Genomic DNA, 17,000 nt, shown 5'->3' with positions numbered 1-17,000 from the left:
CACAGAGCTAAACTTGGAGACAGCAGGCAGCCTGCTAGCCTCTTGCTRGATGCTCTAGTGAGAAATAACATAATGATGGATTGGGTGTTACACCAATGCTGCAAGTAAGCTTCTATTTGGAAAGAACTTCATGTTTTCAGCAAAAACATTATTGAACTAGGAAAGCCAGTTAAGCACATCAAATATGAGAGGTGGGCTGTGTCCTAGGGTGGAGAAGAGCAGAGAGGCATGAGGATGTGGTGTTCATGAGGGAGAACCAAACCATAAGCTGTAGGAAGCAAGATGTGCAAATGTTCCCAGATAGCAGTGAGACCAGATGGTGACATCTGCTCCAACTCCAATTTATTGAACATTACAAAATAGTCTTCATATATTTTCACATTAAAACAATATTCTTGCAAATAAGATAATCCTCGAGTCATTTGTGGTGCCCATGGCTACAGAAAACACTGACCCAGCTAGAGATTTAATATAGCCCAATATCAGAAATCAAAACCAGAATAAGGCATACAAGAAATGCAAAACTATATAAAAGCCTTCCAAAACCTCACTCACATTCAAGTTGGTGGGGCAGGTACAGAGCAGAATGGCCTTTGCTGAGCCTTTCTAACAGTACCACTGGGTACCACAAGCTTGCTTATCCCATGCTGGGTTCTAGTACTGCTTACTGAGCACATCTAAGTGTCCCCTCAACACCTGCTGTCTCAACACCCCTAACCAGCCTGGACCAGGCAGTTATTTACTTGATCTGCTGGGAGAAACCCCATGGGCTTAACATTTAGCTCTAATAGCCCAGGTCACCATTGATGAATACTGCTGTGCTTGAGCTTTCATGTGTCCAGCAGCTCTTCRGGCCCGGTTCTTGCCCCTCGGGATCACACCAGAAATGATTCACTTCATGGGCCATTTCTACCTCAAGGATGCTCTCAACTCTCCCCTTTTGTACCTGCTCCTGATGTTCATTCACATCTGCTGCTTGTCCCACTTGTTCCCCTCCTCTCACTGTAGCTGGCCCTCCTGGCTGATGGACTTCAGGCAACTGGAGGAACTGGGATGCAGGCAGGATGAATACTCAGGATACTGTGCTGGGCAGCTGCCTCCTACAAAGCTGGGGAGCTGAACAACAGCAGATATTGGGAACACATCCAGACAAAAGGTGAGGTTGACACAGCAGGTTGGGTGCTAAGAGACTCCCCCTGTGTGTGCGTGTTCAGGAGTCTGGCTCCTGGTGTTGCCGATCCCCAGGAACGCAGCTCCCAGTCCTGAGAAAGTCAAAGCATTGACTCCGTGCTATATCCATAACATGGGGAACATGGAGCTGCCATGGAAAGGAGCCAATCTCTTGCCTCATGGCCAAAGYCTATGCTTGCTGTAGGGAAACCAGCACTATGGCAGCAATGAAGCCAATGGCTCAGTCACTTTATGGAGACAAGCTGTCTCTCATGCACTGGCCTCCACTCCCTGTCCTTTGCCTGTGAGGCCTCCTATGCAAGGACATGCTGGAAAATCAGTTTGTGCCCTAACACCTGTGAGCAGTCACACCCTGTCAGCCAGGACCCCCAAACCTCAGGGTGGCACAGCTGTGGCAGAATCAATTAAGGCTGGGATCCGAGCTCTGGAAGGAACAGTTCTGGCCTCCCAGGGCGGCAAGGATTGTAAGCACCAGAGAGGAAGAAAGAAGTTTTGTGTCTGTACCTCTCTGGGTGGATGGCACCCACTATTGCAGCATGAAGCTCATTTACCTACCAATTTTGCATTGATAGGTGTGCGGGCAAAGCCCAGTCTGGAGCACAGCTCCAGCAGGAGTACCAAGATCTCCTTCCACTTGTAGAATTTATGGAGACATACACAAGCTTTACAAACAAGACAGCAGAGCAGTCAGCTGGTTGCAGCCTGTCTGCAACTCCCCAGCCCCCTCCCCATCYGCAGTCTGCCTCAAAGGTGGCTTGCTTTGTTGAACTGGATGAGCCACCTGGATTCTGTGGAGGGCATTGTCCTGCTCAGCTCCTCCGCAGCCATCAAAGGCTGCAGCTCCTGCTGCTCAATTCCATCTGGGCTGCTATCACTCTGTGACCTGCTGCTCCTGGAGATATGGCTAGGGAACTGGAAGCAGGAGCTCTGCTCTGGTGTCACCTGGCTAGCAGACTGGGGTTGCTCTTCCAGCACTGGGCAAGTAAATCTCTTGTGCTGGGGTCCTGTCTCGATGCCTGGTGGGGAAGCGATGCTCTCCAGGGAAGAGATGCTTTGGTTCCACGCTTTCTGCATATCCACTGGCACGATTTTGGTAGTTTCCGAGGAGATATAAACAGCCAGATCAGCCTGGTCTCCTTTCCATGGCAGCTCCTTCTCTGCCAAAGTGGGAGATGGTGGGATGATGCAGGGGCTGGGGCAGACATCCAGRCTGCCTGGGAATGCAGAAAGAAGGACAGTAAGAGGAATGTTGCTCTCTCCCTGGGCCCTGCAAACACTGCCAGGGCCAGAGGTACCAACTGGGGAGTCTTCAGATGACTCAGGGATGCAGGAGCTGCCAGGAAGCCCAGAGAGGCTCTGCCATGCCTCCATGGGCTATAGAGAAGAGCAACWCTCCCCTGCTCTCCTGACTTTGGTTTTGCCCAGGCTGAGGGCAACTTAGCTTCCTAGGTAGAATGAAGACAAACTACATGGTGGCTGCTCCCCTGCCCACTGTGGGAGTGCTGGTCCCTACCAGGAGTCTTCTTTCGCTGCAGGACCTCATCGGTGGCTCGAGCAATGAATACAATCCCTTCATCATCCTCTCTTTCTGTCTCCGAGCTGTTGCTCTCCTCCTCATCTGAGCTGACCATCACCAAGACTGGAGCTGCAGCCAGACATGAGAGGATGGTTGGAGGATGGGCCACCCCTGCAAGCTCACCCTCCAGGGAGCAAGCATCCATTGGAGAAGAACTTGCTGCCAGCCCAACCTGCGGTGCTGTCCCACCACCAAGCTAGCAGTGGGGCAGCAAGCAGGTGCAAAGGGATTTTCCCATCCCACCCCAATTGGCCGAGCAAGATTCCATTGCCAGGATCTGCAAACCAAGTCCTGGAGAGTCATCTTGCCAGCCTGCTGGCCTTACCCGCCTCCTGCCAGGGGACATTTCTTTGTGTCTTCCCATTGGGTGAATCGCTCGCCAGAGAGATGCCTTTCTGTGAAGGAAAAGGCAGTGTCAGGACCTATCTTGTGCAAACCCTGAGCCCCACCTCCAGACAGCTCTTGAGGCCACAGAAGCCTCCAGGGAGACATACTCTCACCCCAGCTGGCTCATAGTTGGCAGCTAGTTGTTCCCAGTCCTGAGGTTTGGCACCTTCATGGCTCAGTAATAAACAGCCCAGTTGAAAGGGTTTCAAAAGCCATCACATGTGGCAGACATCAAAGGCACAACTTGAGAAGCCATGTCACATTTCTGGGCCTAACTCTCTTGGATATGCAACAACATTCAGACTACTTTACACTGAGTGCACTTTGAAAACAAGCTTTTCGCTCCTGTGGCAGGTTGAAAATGTTCCTCTAGGGCTCACAACCACTTTCCCAAGAAACAAGTATCCCAAGGCTGTTCTCACACAATAGGAACACATGGACATGCAACTCTTATGTGCCTCTGTGTATGGTCAATACTAGCTGTGCACCTGCACTGCTTATGCAAAGCACACACATAACTGAGATGAGGCCCTGGAGCCTGTCTCTGCTCTCCTCTGTGGCTTTGGAGATGCCAGTGCCCTGTAGCACCTCATCTACCCACTGAAGGACCTCACTGTCCACAGCCTGGGGGAGGCTGAATATCTAAGTTAGTGAGGAAGCGTGAGACTGGGGAGCACTTGCCTTTTTCCTGCCCTTTTCCTTTAGCCTGGCTTTGCTCTTGGAAGAGCAGATGTTGTGCTTTGTGGATTTAAAGGTCTCCAGTCGCCTTTTCATGTTCTGACGGAAGATTTCTTTGTCTTGCCGCTCTTGTTTATCTGGAGAGATGAAGTGACGGCTGTAGYTGGCCTTGTACTGGCCAAGGGAGAGGCAAAGAGACACAGGGTGAGCAGCCAGCCCCACAGAGCATCCTCCATCCCTCCTCCCATGTAGGGTGCTGTTACACTTAGTTTTAGCCATTTGTCATGTCCCAAAGGATGCTCACCCTCCTGCGGGGTTTGTAAAGGCTCCCTCGCAGCACATGGTGCATCACGGCATCCTCCTTGTCTCGGCGGCTCCGCACTGTGTCAATCACCTGCAGGTCCAGGCATGCGCCACTGCCACTCTCCCTCCTAGAGGGTGAGGTGGAGCTGGAGCACCCATTGCAGCCCTGGGCAGGGCCCATAACTGGCAGCCAGCCCCACCTACAGCTGTGGACCAGCCCATGGGGCATGCCAGACAGCAGGGTTTTGAGGTAGTGGGGCAGCACAGCTCTGTGGGATGAGAGTGGGGAGTCTGGCCAGGGGAGATGGGATCATGGAGCAGGGCTCCTGCTCCAACACAGCTTGTACCATCAAAACTTAACAGCAGTAAGAGTAGGCAGCTACAGGGTCCAGTGGGGTCTGCCTAGAGGCTGGGAGCTCAGGGTGCTCATACTCACAGAAGGTTTGTGACGGACGACTCTGACATGGACGTGCGGCTGGGCATAGAGGGCAATGCCAGCTTGGCAGCAGAGACCACATGGCCACCCTATGGAAAAAGCGCAGCAGGTGTCAGGGTAGCCAGAAAGCCAGCTGGGCCGCATGAGAGTCACCAGCYTCCCCTGGTGCCCATGCACCACTGGGCCTAGGTTGGTGCCGGGCCATAAGCCAGCAAGGCAGAGTGCTCTGGGGAGGCATGTGACACCTGCAGGAGCTGCCACACACTTCCTGCGGAATGCTATGCAGCCAGACCAAGTACTCGTGCTCAAAGGAGCTGCATGAATAGTCATTCCCTAGGCCCATCATGGGATCTGCATCCCTCTGTCCCTATCAGCATGACTATATTGCAAACAAGGCCAGGCTAGACTTCTCATCATGGGCCTGTGCACCAGTGGGAAGTTCTCTAATGCCTCAGCCAGAAAGGACGTGTGCAGTCATGCACAGGAGGAACTGCTACTCCAGGCCAGAGGCCAGATAGGACCCAGCTGGCTCTTCCAGCTCCATCAGGGCCATCTCACTCCATCCCACTGGCCCAGCTCCTGTGGCAYGCCCATTCACCGCTACCTGGTCCACAAAGCTGATAGCGTCACGGATGTTCAGCTTGTAATAAACATCCCAGATCTCATCCCGGAGCCTGTAGGCAGATTTCCTCATCAAAAGCTGGCTCAGGTACTTCTTGTCAAACTGTTCCCATCTGGCACGAAATGCAGACAAGGGTGGTTTAGCTGCCATGAAGGGGCAAGTAGGTAGAAGGGTCAGGTGCCTTCTGCCTGTGCAAGTTCACAAGCGCTCAAAGCATGGTAAAAGCAGGTTGGGAGTGGAGGATCTGGCAGTTCCCAGGGGCAGACCACTGTAGAGGGGACAGGAGGAAGATGGGAACACACTGACCCTTTATCCTTGGCCAACGGCAAGCCAGAAACTTGGCAGGCCTGAGGGAGTGATGGGCAGAACTAATGATGGGGATAGGACTTGGGTCAGAATTACTCCCCAGCTGGAGCACTTTCCCTCCAGGAAACAGGCTTTTGGCATCCTTTTCCTGTCATAGTGTTGCAGAAAAACAATCSCAAGGTTTTAACAGGGCTGGTCCCTTGTCAAGCTTCATTCCCCAGCACAGCTCCATCCTTGGGAGATATGGTATGCCCCGGGGCAGCTACCACCAGGCACCACAGACATCCTGAGGCCTCAGAGCTGCTGCGGTACCAGCAAACAACACCAACCTGAACCACAGACATGCTGTCCCACTCACACCTGCCCAGTGTCTCTCTGAGATACCTCTGCAGCCTTGGTCTGCTCCATGAAAGCAAAGCTATTGCCAGACTGTGTACTTCCAGATGGATGGACAGAGGGACAAATGGCCTTCCTGCTCATGCTGCCCTGCCTAGAGTGGGGGCCTAGGGAGGATTGCAGGTGAGATACTCACTTGTCCCGCCAGTAATGGTAGCCATGGTGCCCCACAATGTCCTCCACTGCTGCCAGGATGTGATCAAAGGCCTTGAGGGGGAGAACAGGGTGAGAGTGGTGGAGACACACCCTGCATGCCAGGGCTGAGCATGCCTAGCGGTGCTGAGGCCCCGAATTGCTCTCACTCAGCCCCGGTGATGTGAGGAGCTGGGGCAGCTCCAGCACCAGCACCTACATGCTCATGCAGCTCCTCATTCAGCGTGGGCTTGTGGTGGTCACTGCGCTTCACCTTCAGCCATGTCACCAGAGGTTTGATGGTGAGGCCCTGCAATGGTAGCAGAGGGCAAGGGAAAAACTGGGAGATAGGACGCTACATGGCTGGGGCTCAGGAGTAGAACCAGCATCACTTGCCCAGGGAAAGCATCTGTGCAAACCACATGTGCCACTACTAAGCGAAGCTGCTGAGCCTGGGACTCCAGGTGATGGCCAGTGTCTGGGGATTGGACAATCCCATAAGGGTACMTGTGTCCAGGTGAGCAGCCCCTCTCTCCTCTCCCCATCCCCCTTGCCCCTCCACCCAGCCCATGTCAATCTATGGTACAGCTTCCTCATAGGCCGAGAGGGTGGCTCAGCCATGGATTTGGCCTGGTACCTTTCAGGGGTGTAGGAGTATCAGAGCTACGGGCACTCAGCAGGCTTGTAAAGAAAGCAGCTGGGCCAGATGCACTCTGTTGCAGTGGAGAAACAACCTGGGTCATAGCTACACCATCATGACAGCCATCTCAGGCAGTCCTGCATGGCAGCCATGTGATGTATGGGGTGCCAGAGAGGCAGTGAGCACTAAAAGTTGCAAAAGAAGCAAAGCAGTGGCTAGAGGGGTGCAGCAGGCACCTGTGGGCTCATGGGATGCCTGGCAGTCTGCTTTTCCCCACATGTCAGCTGCACAGCACATTGCTGTAGCAAAGCTAGAGAAGATGCTCTGAGGGCCAGGGCTGGAGGAGACAGGGTTGCAAGCTCTCTGCCAAGGGAAGGCAATAACCAGACCTTCCCTTTCTCCCACCCCAGCCCACTGCTGATACACACGGGCCCCTCACCCAGCCAACACTAGCAGAAGCAGCTGCAGCATCAGTGCAGAGAGGCAGGGGCAAGATGTTCGTAGAGAGACAGATTGATGCCCAGATCTGAGTCCTCCTGGTCTCCTGGTTGGGTGAATGGGCTGCAGAAGAAAGGGGCATATCCCAAGCATACAGGCTGTTCGGTATTGTGCACCAGCCTTGCCCAAAAGCCAGCTCTGGGTTAGAGGGGAGCACTAGAGGCAGGGTATGGTGACCAGGAGATGGGCACAGAGCTCACCCTGACCTGCACAATGACAGTGAAGAACACCACCACGATGGTTGTTGCCACAAAGTAGTCCTTGGCTTTGACCTTTGCCCCATCCAGCAGGATGACCAGGGCAAAGGCAACAGCTCCACGGAGGCCGCCATATGACATGACCACCTGATCAATCCTGTCCAGGGGAATGAGACGAAAGCGGTTGAGCACACAGGTCTGGAGGACAACGCCTAGGGAAGAAGGGGAAAGAGAGCCTTGGATGCTGTTAAAGTCCTGCCTGCTCCTGGAGAAAGGGCAAAGCCCAGGCCAGGAGCTGTGGCTGGCCCCCTGCCCCAGTCCTCTTGAGGGATACAGCTTTTTGGCATGGAAAGGGCTGGGCACTACCAGCCAGAAGCATAGCCGGGCAGACTGACCCACGGCTCTGAAGAGCAGGATGAAGAGCAGAGTGCCTAGCACCAGCGTTGTATCCCACGCCCACTTGGAAGTATCCACAGCCGAGATGCCCAGGAACATGAAAATGATGGTCTCTGAGCTACTTGCCAGAGTCTTCATGGTGTACTTGACAGTGGTACGGGATTTCTGGGAGATGTTGGCTTCCACGTACTTCTTGCAGCAGATCCCACAGAAGGTGACCCTGCAGAGGGGCAGAAGGAGTCAGCATGACTCTACTGCAAGAGGATAAGCAGGCCTGCTTGCAGCTTCTCATTGCTCAGCACAGTGCCCCCACTTTCCTGGATATCCCGGAGGGACACCCCAGTACTCACGCCAGGATGGAGGACAGTGAGACCATCTCAGCAGCAAGATAYGCAACATAGGCCAGGAGGAAGACGAAGAGAGGCTCAATGATGCGCACACGCTTGGTGAACCGCGTGATCAGGGCCAGGAGGAAGGCAAAAAGCAGCCCCACGGCCGTGCCCCCCAGGCTCACAAGGAAGAAGGAGACTGCGGGGAGAAGGCTCATTTGCACCCTTGGGGCCCAACACGAGCAAGCAAGCTCAGCTCCTGGGCCCCATAGCCTCACCATGCTGGGCCAGTTGAGCCCCATGCTCCTGCCTGGGTCCCTGCCAGAGCACGCACCATCTGACAGCTTATGGCCTGATGGCCAGCGCATGCTCGATCCACACAACAGCTAGGAAGGAGTATCAGAGCTCCAGGTGCTCAGCACCCACCCCACTGCACAATGGTGACTATGCTTGCCCCCTGCCACACTCGCATGCTGGGGGAAAAAATGGAGGGGCTGATGGGGTACATACTCACCTACCCCCTTCACATAGTCCATGGCATGGATGTGTTCTGGGCCCAGCTCCACAAAAGAGTTGAACACCTTGTATAGCACCTGCAGGCAACACAAATCCCTTGGGGAAGGTAGGGTATGGCCCTGCCTTGAAAGAGGCAGCAGCTGCAGGCAGGACAGTCTGTGCAGAAGAAGCATTGCCAGTCCCACATCTGCCTGGAGACACAGCTCATTTCAGTAGGTAAAGCACATGCTCATTGCCCCCTTTTTCTCAGGACCAGGAGAGCGGAGCAGCCCTGAGAGCAGGGCGTGGGTCTCCCCAGGCTTGGGGAAATCATGTGCATCTTCTACCTGTTACGAGGAACTCTAGCACCCTCAGCCCATATCAGGCTCCACTTTTCCAACTCACCACAGTGACAGCATCATTTAGGAGGGACTCGCCAAACACAATGATGAAGAGGGTCTCGTTCACATGGACCTCTTCAAAGACAGCCAGCACCGCCACGGGGTCCACAGCCGAGATAAGGCTGCCGAAGAGCAGGAAATCCATCAGTCCGGCCTTGACACCGGGATCTGCCAGGACAGAAGGGCTGAGCTCAGCTGCACCACCAGCACCAATGCCCCTTTCACCAAGTGAAGTAGCCTGCCTGCTGAAGCAAGATTATCCCCTACCTGCTCCTGGCAGTTTGGCTGCAGTGTCCCAGCTCAGAGCATAGTGGGTTGAGCCAGGGGGTGGTCTCAGGCCACTGGGGACCCAAAGCCTTGTAGGATCAGCACATCCTCACAGCAACATGGGGGAGCAGGATTTGGGTGTTGCCCTCAGCACCTAGGTGCATCATCATTTCACCTCAGGCAGGTATACACCAAAGAGAGCTGGGCAACCCTATCTCAGGGCCAGGCACCAGACAGCCTCCGTAGGCTCAAGAGACCTTGAAATACAGTCCAGTCCAGCCAGGGCCAGCGGCTCTAGCCAAGGATAGGCAATTTTACAAAAATTGTGAGTCAGCCCAGTGCCAAACAGGGCCCATTTATTCCACACGCTTAATGCCCTGGCAGACACTTGCTGTCAGGGAGTTATTCCTGGGATGGGAGCATCAGCCTGCTCCTACAACACCTGCTGGGAATCTGCACTGGGGCCAGACAGACATCTCTGAGCTCGGTGGCACCTTGCACCTTCTAACCATCATTTGCAGATACAGCCCATAGTGCAACCCAATCTGGAAAGTCCATAGCCCAATCTGGTGCTGCACCCCACACCCTGCAGGTCTGGGCCCTGTGCACCCACCCATGAGCCCAGCCCGGTGCAGCCCCCAGAGTGCCACGCCGGTGGCGAAGGAGTTCCAGAGCGTGCCCACCACCGCGTAGGTGAGGATTGCACCGATGTTGTTGAAGAACAGCCGGCTGGGCATGAAGTAGCCTGAGTCTAGGACTATAGGGGGCAGGAGGAAGAGGAAGAACATGTTGGGCTCCAGCTGGTACTCGGCTTTCTTTGCCACGGCCAACACGATGCCCCCCAGGCCCAGCCCCAGCAGGATGAGGAGGCAGCTCTCTGGGACAACCGACGTCACCTTCCTTGACAGATGGAAAACTGGAAGGAAAGGAAGAATGCCAACATCAGCCAAAGGGGCATGTGGACAGAACATCTTAAATCCACAGGCTCCACAAAATGGTTGGCTGGGGCACAGCTGCCCCCAAGGGGAAGGGGGAGAACAACAGAGCATTTAAGTTGTTTTGTGGCCATGTGTGCACAAAAGACCTTCCAGCTAGCTGGCCACAGGAAACTCTCCGGTCACAATTTCAATTCCTAGTATCTTTGGAGCCTCCCTCTCCTCCCAAGACGCTGTCTAATAAGCCAAGCAGCTGGGTAGTTTTCTTTTTTGGCCTCTGGCATCTATGCTCAAAGGAAAAAGCCAGTCAGTGAGCATGTTTATAGCATCACAAGCAATGCTGGCTGCTGTTCAGGTGAGGGCACCCTGGTCACAGGGACACTTTGCCCCACTCAGATACTGGGAGGCTCAGCCCTGGCAGCGGGGTGACCTTGTCTGCAGCTGTCTGAGCAAGCAAACAGAGAAGCATGCAAAACACTGCAGCAAGTCAGCTAGCTTCCTCCTCAGAGTGCAGCCTTCCTTGGTACTAGGTAACCTACCTGCACACAGAAAAAGAAGGAGCATGGAAACTGTAGATTTACAGACACTTTGAATAATTTGTTTATTCAATGTGAAGTTTGGACCAAATCTTAAATGGCTACAAAATAGGATATACATTTTTTACCCAAGCAGATTATACCCTCATATTTCTGTGTATGCTCTGTGGTAATGAGTCTGCAGTCAAGCACAAGCCAGTGGGATGCCATGCCAGCCAGTCAGCTCACAGTCCTCCAGGCAGCCTGATCCCTAAGGCCAGGTTACCCTATGTAAACTTGAATCATACCAGCTTCCCAGAAAGGCCACAAGGACAACTTCCCACCCCTGTATATTTCTTCTCCCTAGCTTGAGGTGCTATATTTTTGCTATTCCTGAAGGCAGCCCATGGGGGAAGGCTGGCGAGGGTCACACCAATTTTGCCCTCACAGCTGAGTTCTTGCAGTCAGTCCAGTCAGCACTTGTGACATCCACCCCCTTCTGTAGCATGCTGGGAAGCTGTTCACATGTTCAAGGTTTCCACCTGAGAATATCAGGGTTAACGGAAAGAATCCTTCTTTTGGGGTGCGGGTTCCTCCAGGCACTCCCCGAGCCATCTCTGAGCAATTTGCCTCTAGGTACCCAGCACGCAAAAGGTACATCAGAGCAGCTGCTGAGCCATCACTTGGCTGCGTGCCCAGACCTGCTGCCCATCCAAAACTCAGCTCCTAAAGACCTTTAGCTGGATTAGGTCTGTCCATTACTTGTGCCAATTCATCCCACCCCATGTCTCCTTTTGGAAGGAAAGCTGTGCTGTGGTCACACAAAGACCCTAGGACACTTGGCTTCTTCCCTCCTTGGGGACCCACATGGACAGGCTATGGTCTGCCTAGCCCAATGTCTCATCTCTCATTGCTCTAGAGAAGCTCTGGAATAGGCAATGCTTCCTCAGTAGGTTTCCATATCTCTGTTGCCCTTGCTTTCCTCCCCTGAACTTGTCCCAATCCTGCTGTATCCATTCTGGGACCAGTCCCAGCATCCCCAAGGTGCAAACACCATGGACACTCAGGTATTGGCCTCCTGATGTTGTTTTTTTTACTCCATTCTAACACTTCTAGATTGATTTGATTTCCTTGATTGCTGCTGAGCACTGAATTAGATTAATCAGCAACAAAGATCTAGTTCCTAAGCAGAATCAACTAGCTCTGAGCCCACAACTAAATATACAGGATAAGGACTGCTTTTCTTTGATTCAATCCTTTGCAGTGATCTGCACTACTCCTTGGTATGGTAAGCCCTGTCTGTACAATCCTAGCAAGCTACAGGATTGTTCCCCTGCTGTAACTCAACCTCCTAGGAACACTGCCACAACTGGCAAGGGCAGAGCAGCAAGCACCAGGGAGGGATGAGCTGCAGCTCCAGCACCAACCATAGCCAGATCTCATGAGGGAAGATTCACAAGACACCTGGGGCCAAGCCAGCCCTTCTGTCATGGCTCTGCAGCTATCTACCACAGCCACAGAACCTAGGGCATCCATCATCCCATGCATCCTCCTCTTATCAGGCCACCTCTGGCAGCTGACAGGGGCTGGGGTGCTGCCTGGTAGTTCCACTGAAGCAGTGCTGATATGATGACTTCAGCCCTCCAAAYAAGCTCATAGCCCAGGTAAGGATGGCTGAGCTCCGGCCCAGCAATATTTCTGCTAAATGGCTACACAAGCAGCATCAGAGCCCTGCTCATCCCACGTGAGCCTGGGGAAGGCAGCACCAGTGGGCGAACTATGCTCACTCAGTGATTTAAGCAGACTGTGAAACCATTTCCCACCCACGGGAACAAAGCTCTGAAGTTTTCAAGAAAATGACACATCCAACCCCTTTCTGCAAGCTCAGGAGCATTGCCAAGATCCTCACTCTCTGCTCCTCACTGGCAACCCATATTCACTCTCTGTGCTGCACCTGCAAGGCAGAAATCCCCTGGCTGAGCAGAGCGACCTGGGAGAACACACAGAGCTGCTAAGCGGACATTGCTTTGGCTCACAGCCCTCATCGATTGTTCTTTATCCAGGGCCATAAACTCAGGCAAAGAAGGGAGAAGCAGTGAAGAGAGAAATGCAGTCTGCACACGTAGCCTTTTGCTCCAACAAGAGGGCATCCCAGGTGATTCACATTCCTACATCCCCAGTACTGAGCAATAAGGGAATAGGCAGGTCCCTGCCCTGCTCCAGGACCCATGCCACCAGTCTCCCACCTTGTGCCACCCTGCATGGCCAGTCTGCACCATCTGGCCCCCACTGGGCATCTCTGGCATCATTTTCCTGCTTGGCCTTGAGCAGAGGAGAGGGAGAGGGCTACAGAAAAGAGGAGGAGGGCTGCAGAAATCCTACCCAGCAACATAGACAGGAAAACCCTCTGTTATTGCACAAGGAGCACTCATGGGGATGGTGCAATAGAGGCATGACAGGTGGTGCTGGGCATCTCTGGAGCAAGACCACTGCAAACAACTCAGTTTCCCAGAGATATCTGTTTCCCTGGGCTCAGGGAACTGAAAGGTTTATACCTTTACTCACCCTGCACAGGGCTGATCCCACTTCCACCCCACTGAAGCTGCCACTCTCACAAGCAAGTCACAGAACATGAGCTCTGCATCACAGGAGCAGCAAGTAGGGATGGGTGGTAAAAGCTCTAATTTTACACACACTATTCAAGAATTACAGTATTAATGTTCCCACAGCAACAGTAACTTAGCCACATGTGAATTAACTTCAGAGCCATTATCCACACTCAGAAATCCATAACACAGATTTGCAATTGGGAGAACTTTGGGCCAGTCTGCACCATCCTGTTGATCAGGGTGCACCATCCTGTTGATCAGGGTGCAAGTGGAAACTGCAGAACAATTAAACCAAGATGAAAGCAGCCAGAGAGAGAGATGTAGCCACTGGAAACAACAGGGTCAAGGGACCATATGCTGCAAGGACTGAAGGTCAGGACTTCTTTGGATGCTACTGGGTGGAAAAATGTCTGCTGGCAAAACCCTGCCCAGTGGTGCATGTTGGAGCAGAAGTGGATGAGAAGCAGGTGCAGGGCAAAACTCAAAGCCATGAGGCAGGGTTGATTCTCTCCAACCAGCAACACCCCCAAATCTCTGAGGAAAGCACAGACAGAYGCATTGTAGGGAGACTGCGCTTCCCTTTCAGGATGCTGTGCCTATGCCCCTCGAACACACCAAGCACAGAGGCATTGGGTATCCCTGCCTTGAGAGTCTACCAGGCAGGAGGAGCCACCAGCCCCATGCAGATACATCTGAGCTTTCCAGCATCAGTGGTGCCTCATTTCACTCTTCTTCATATCTCATTAAAACAGATATATGATCTGACCAGTATGGAAAAGGCCGTAGAGCCCGGATTATGCCTCCCTGTGTGGGAAAGCAACACCCAAACTGGTTTTCCCTGCCCTGAGCATTTGCTCTCTGCTGGCTCAGGGCACCCCAGCATCGTGACTGCCTCTGAGAACAGAGCCTACAGTGTCATTTCCCTGTTACACAGGCCCCAGGCCACTTCCTCCTCTGCAGTCACAGGGTTGTGAGCTGGCAGCTCAGCACCACAACCGCAACAGCTCCTGTGAATGAGCCTACACCCAAGATTCAAGCCTACACAGCCAGCATTGCCCCCTTCCTGCTTTCAGAGATCATCCTCCCCTGTTTCCATCTCCTTGAGTCTCTGAAGAGCCTCCACTATGTGCTCTGGAGGCTGCACGCACTTCAGTTTCCATTCCATCTCCAGGGACTGTCTTCCCAGGATGCTACTCCATGAGCACTGCCTGCAGCCCTAAAGCATTCYCAGTTCAGGATCCAGATTTCACTCCTTGCTCCAGGCTATGACTGTATGACTCTGACCCATAGGATGCACTGAGCCAGACAGCCTGGAACAATGGGAAAAATGGGCCATCAGGGTTGTGTCTCATCACTGCTGCCAACCTCAATGCAGTTCAACACTTCCCACTGGGAAGAGAGAATCCATCAGCTAGCTTCAAGGTTGGAAGATCGTGGTGGAGACTGAGGGTTTTGRTAATGATCAGAAATCAAAGAAGTCCTCAAGTTTGACCATCCATGTCCTGGAATCACTCTGGATTTAATCAGTACCTTTTTTCCCTGTTGCTGAGTAGTAGAACCACCCGCATGTACCCAGGGCTAACTGCCTCCTCCATGTGCTTCATAGGGAGAAAATGGAGCAAGCAGCATGAAAAGCGCTGCCAGGTCCAGGGCTCCCATCCCTCAGCCTTGATATGCCTGCAGAATGACCCACAGCAGCAGAGGGGCAGCTAGTTTGCTGCTTCTAGGACTTAAGACACAGCCTCAGGCTGGGACTATGAGCCCAGAAGCCCAGGCCAGTTTCATYAGCTGAGTCTGGAAAGCACTGACCCTAGCACGTGCCAGCATACCTGTCCACCAAGGGGTGTTTGGGGGGAGTTCAGAAGTCCAGCATCCTCACACACTGCCTGCAAAAAATGGGGGGTAGTGCACTGGGAAAAACATTGAGAGAAACCTGAACAAAGAGTGGCTCCACTGAGATGTTTGAAAGAGACAGTAACAGTCAGAGAAAGGAATCATTTGTCTGATTTTCTGCAGCTAGGACAGATGCATAAAGTGGCTGGAGGTGGCACAGCTGCAGACAAAAGGTTATATTTTTAAGCTTGTAGTGCCCCCTAATTCACTCGTGGCTGTATTTTAGAAAAGGAGTGTSAGGCATACAGCAGCGGTTTTGATGGTGCTTGGGACAAGCAGAGGCCAGCCAAGGGCAACAGCTGTATGTTGGGAGCTCCTGCTGATCCCTAGTTGTCCAGAGACTCCTTCAAATGCACATTTCTTCCAGAGTATTGAACCATCTCCAAAATAAGGGCATACCCACCCTCTCACCTTGGGGCCATGCCACAAAGCTTGGGTCCAAAGGAGGAAACCTTTTCCAAGGTCACTGTTTCATCGCTGAGGCCCAGCACAGCAGGCAGAGACACTCCAGGGGACCAGCCCCAGGGGATGTTGAGACCCTGCTCTGCGCCACATGTGGACATCTCCTCTAAGATCTCAGAGTGCCCCAGTATCCTGCACCCAAGTGCAGCCACCAGCCAGCCCACTGGAGGCCGCAGCCATTCAGCATCGCTCTGTGCCTGGTCTTCTCTCTCAGCACACATAGATTGCCTGCACCACAGAGAGCAGGGACACAAGCAGAGCCAGTCCCACAGCAGTACCCTGCAGGGAGCTCAAACCACATCCTCTGCCCCAGCTCCTTGCACCTTTCCACAGCAACCGCTTGCAGCAGAGAGGGGAAGTAGGGGCTGTTCCTCCCCAGCTGCATGTCTGTATGTACAACACTCCTGGCTGGCCAGCACAAGAGTCAGAAGTGACCTAGAGCCAGAGCAACCCACTGTAGTTGTCCCCAGGCATGGACCCAGATCCAAGCTGCTAGGGCAATACCTTGCCCAACACTGGCACCACCAAGTCCTTCCCAGAGCTGGTGAGATTGAACTGCCTGCAGCCCTGCTGGGAGCAACTGCTATGCTAGCTTCCAGGCTGTGAAACCTCTTTGCTCAGCATCTCTGCTTAGCTTCTCTTCTCCGCAATGTCCCTCCTCTGTGCCCATCTTTCCATTCTTGGGGAAAGGAATCAAACCGCTGGGTTGTCCCTGGGTAGCACCTTCAAGTTACCCCCAGGTGAGCTCTGCCATCCACTGCCACATGGCTCAGCTTGTCACTGCTTGGCATCCCACRGAAAGGGAAGGGGGATGTGGTGCAGATTTGTGCCAGGCTGGTGCGATCCCCTCTGGGCCATGTTATGCTGTGCCAGCATGCCCAGGAGAGGAGGCATGMCAGCTGGGCTCCAGCCCCTTGCCCCAGAACCTTGGCTCTGCATGCAGACATTTGGTGACACCCCTTGCCATGACCAGCCCAAGGCATCACAGGGTAGACAGGGCCAGATGCCACCCTACTCTCCGGGGCTACCCCGGCAGGTTTCACCTGCCCTGCAGCTGGCATATCCCCAACGCTCCCCCTCAAGCCCTGCTTCTCCATCCTCAGACCCGAGCATCGCCCGGACGCCTGTGTCCTCACTGCTCACCGGGGCAGCGCACAGCGATGCAGTGCCCGGGCGAGGCGAGGAATGGGGGCGATACTACGCCGTACAGCACTGTACTGTACCGAGCCGGACCGGACCGGGACTCACCGATCTTGGCCAGGCTGGCCACCAGGATCCAGGCGGCCACCAGGCAGGGCACCTGCACCTCCCGCCACTGCCAGCGCAGCAGCTCGGA

The 17,000-nt window shown here is 53.7% G+C and overlaps 1 protein-coding gene across 1 annotated transcript in view; it reads right to left on the bottom strand.

Moving 5' to 3' along the window:
* Positions 1–325: 325 nt before the first annotated feature.
* SLC9A5 (solute carrier family 9 member A5) overlaps positions 326–17,000 on the bottom strand; it is a 17,395-nt gene continuing 720 nt past the window's right edge. The window contains exons 2-17 of the mRNA XM_085314516.1: positions 16,913–16,994; positions 9,864–10,166; positions 8,988–9,151; positions 8,602–8,680; positions 8,109–8,286; positions 7,758–7,978; positions 7,372–7,574; positions 6,248–6,337; positions 6,032–6,102; positions 5,176–5,305; positions 4,572–4,660; positions 4,137–4,263; positions 3,832–4,006; positions 3,093–3,158; positions 2,705–2,836; positions 326–2,405 (exon numbers count right to left, since the gene is read on the bottom strand). Of these exons, the coding sequence (XP_085170642.1) occupies positions 1,936–2,405; positions 2,705–2,836; positions 3,093–3,158; positions 3,832–4,006; positions 4,137–4,263; positions 4,572–4,660; positions 5,176–5,305; positions 6,032–6,102; positions 6,248–6,337; positions 7,372–7,574; positions 7,758–7,978; positions 8,109–8,286; positions 8,602–8,680; positions 8,988–9,151; positions 9,864–10,166; positions 16,913–16,994 (2,580 nt within the window). The 3' untranslated portion in view covers positions 326–1,935. The remainder of the gene's footprint in view (positions 2,406–2,704; positions 2,837–3,092; positions 3,159–3,831; positions 4,007–4,136; positions 4,264–4,571; positions 4,661–5,175; positions 5,306–6,031; positions 6,103–6,247; positions 6,338–7,371; positions 7,575–7,757; positions 7,979–8,108; positions 8,287–8,601; positions 8,681–8,987; positions 9,152–9,863; positions 10,167–16,912; positions 16,995–17,000) is intronic.

The sequence above is a fragment of the Rhea americana genome, unplaced genomic scaffold (assembly GCF_003343005.1).
Source record: "Rhea americana isolate MKP2758 unplaced genomic scaffold, rheAme1 scaffold_406, whole genome shotgun sequence".
NCBI lineage: Eukaryota > Metazoa > Chordata > Aves > Rheiformes > Rheidae > Rhea > Rhea americana.
This window is presented reverse-complemented; position numbering and strand designations above follow the sequence as displayed.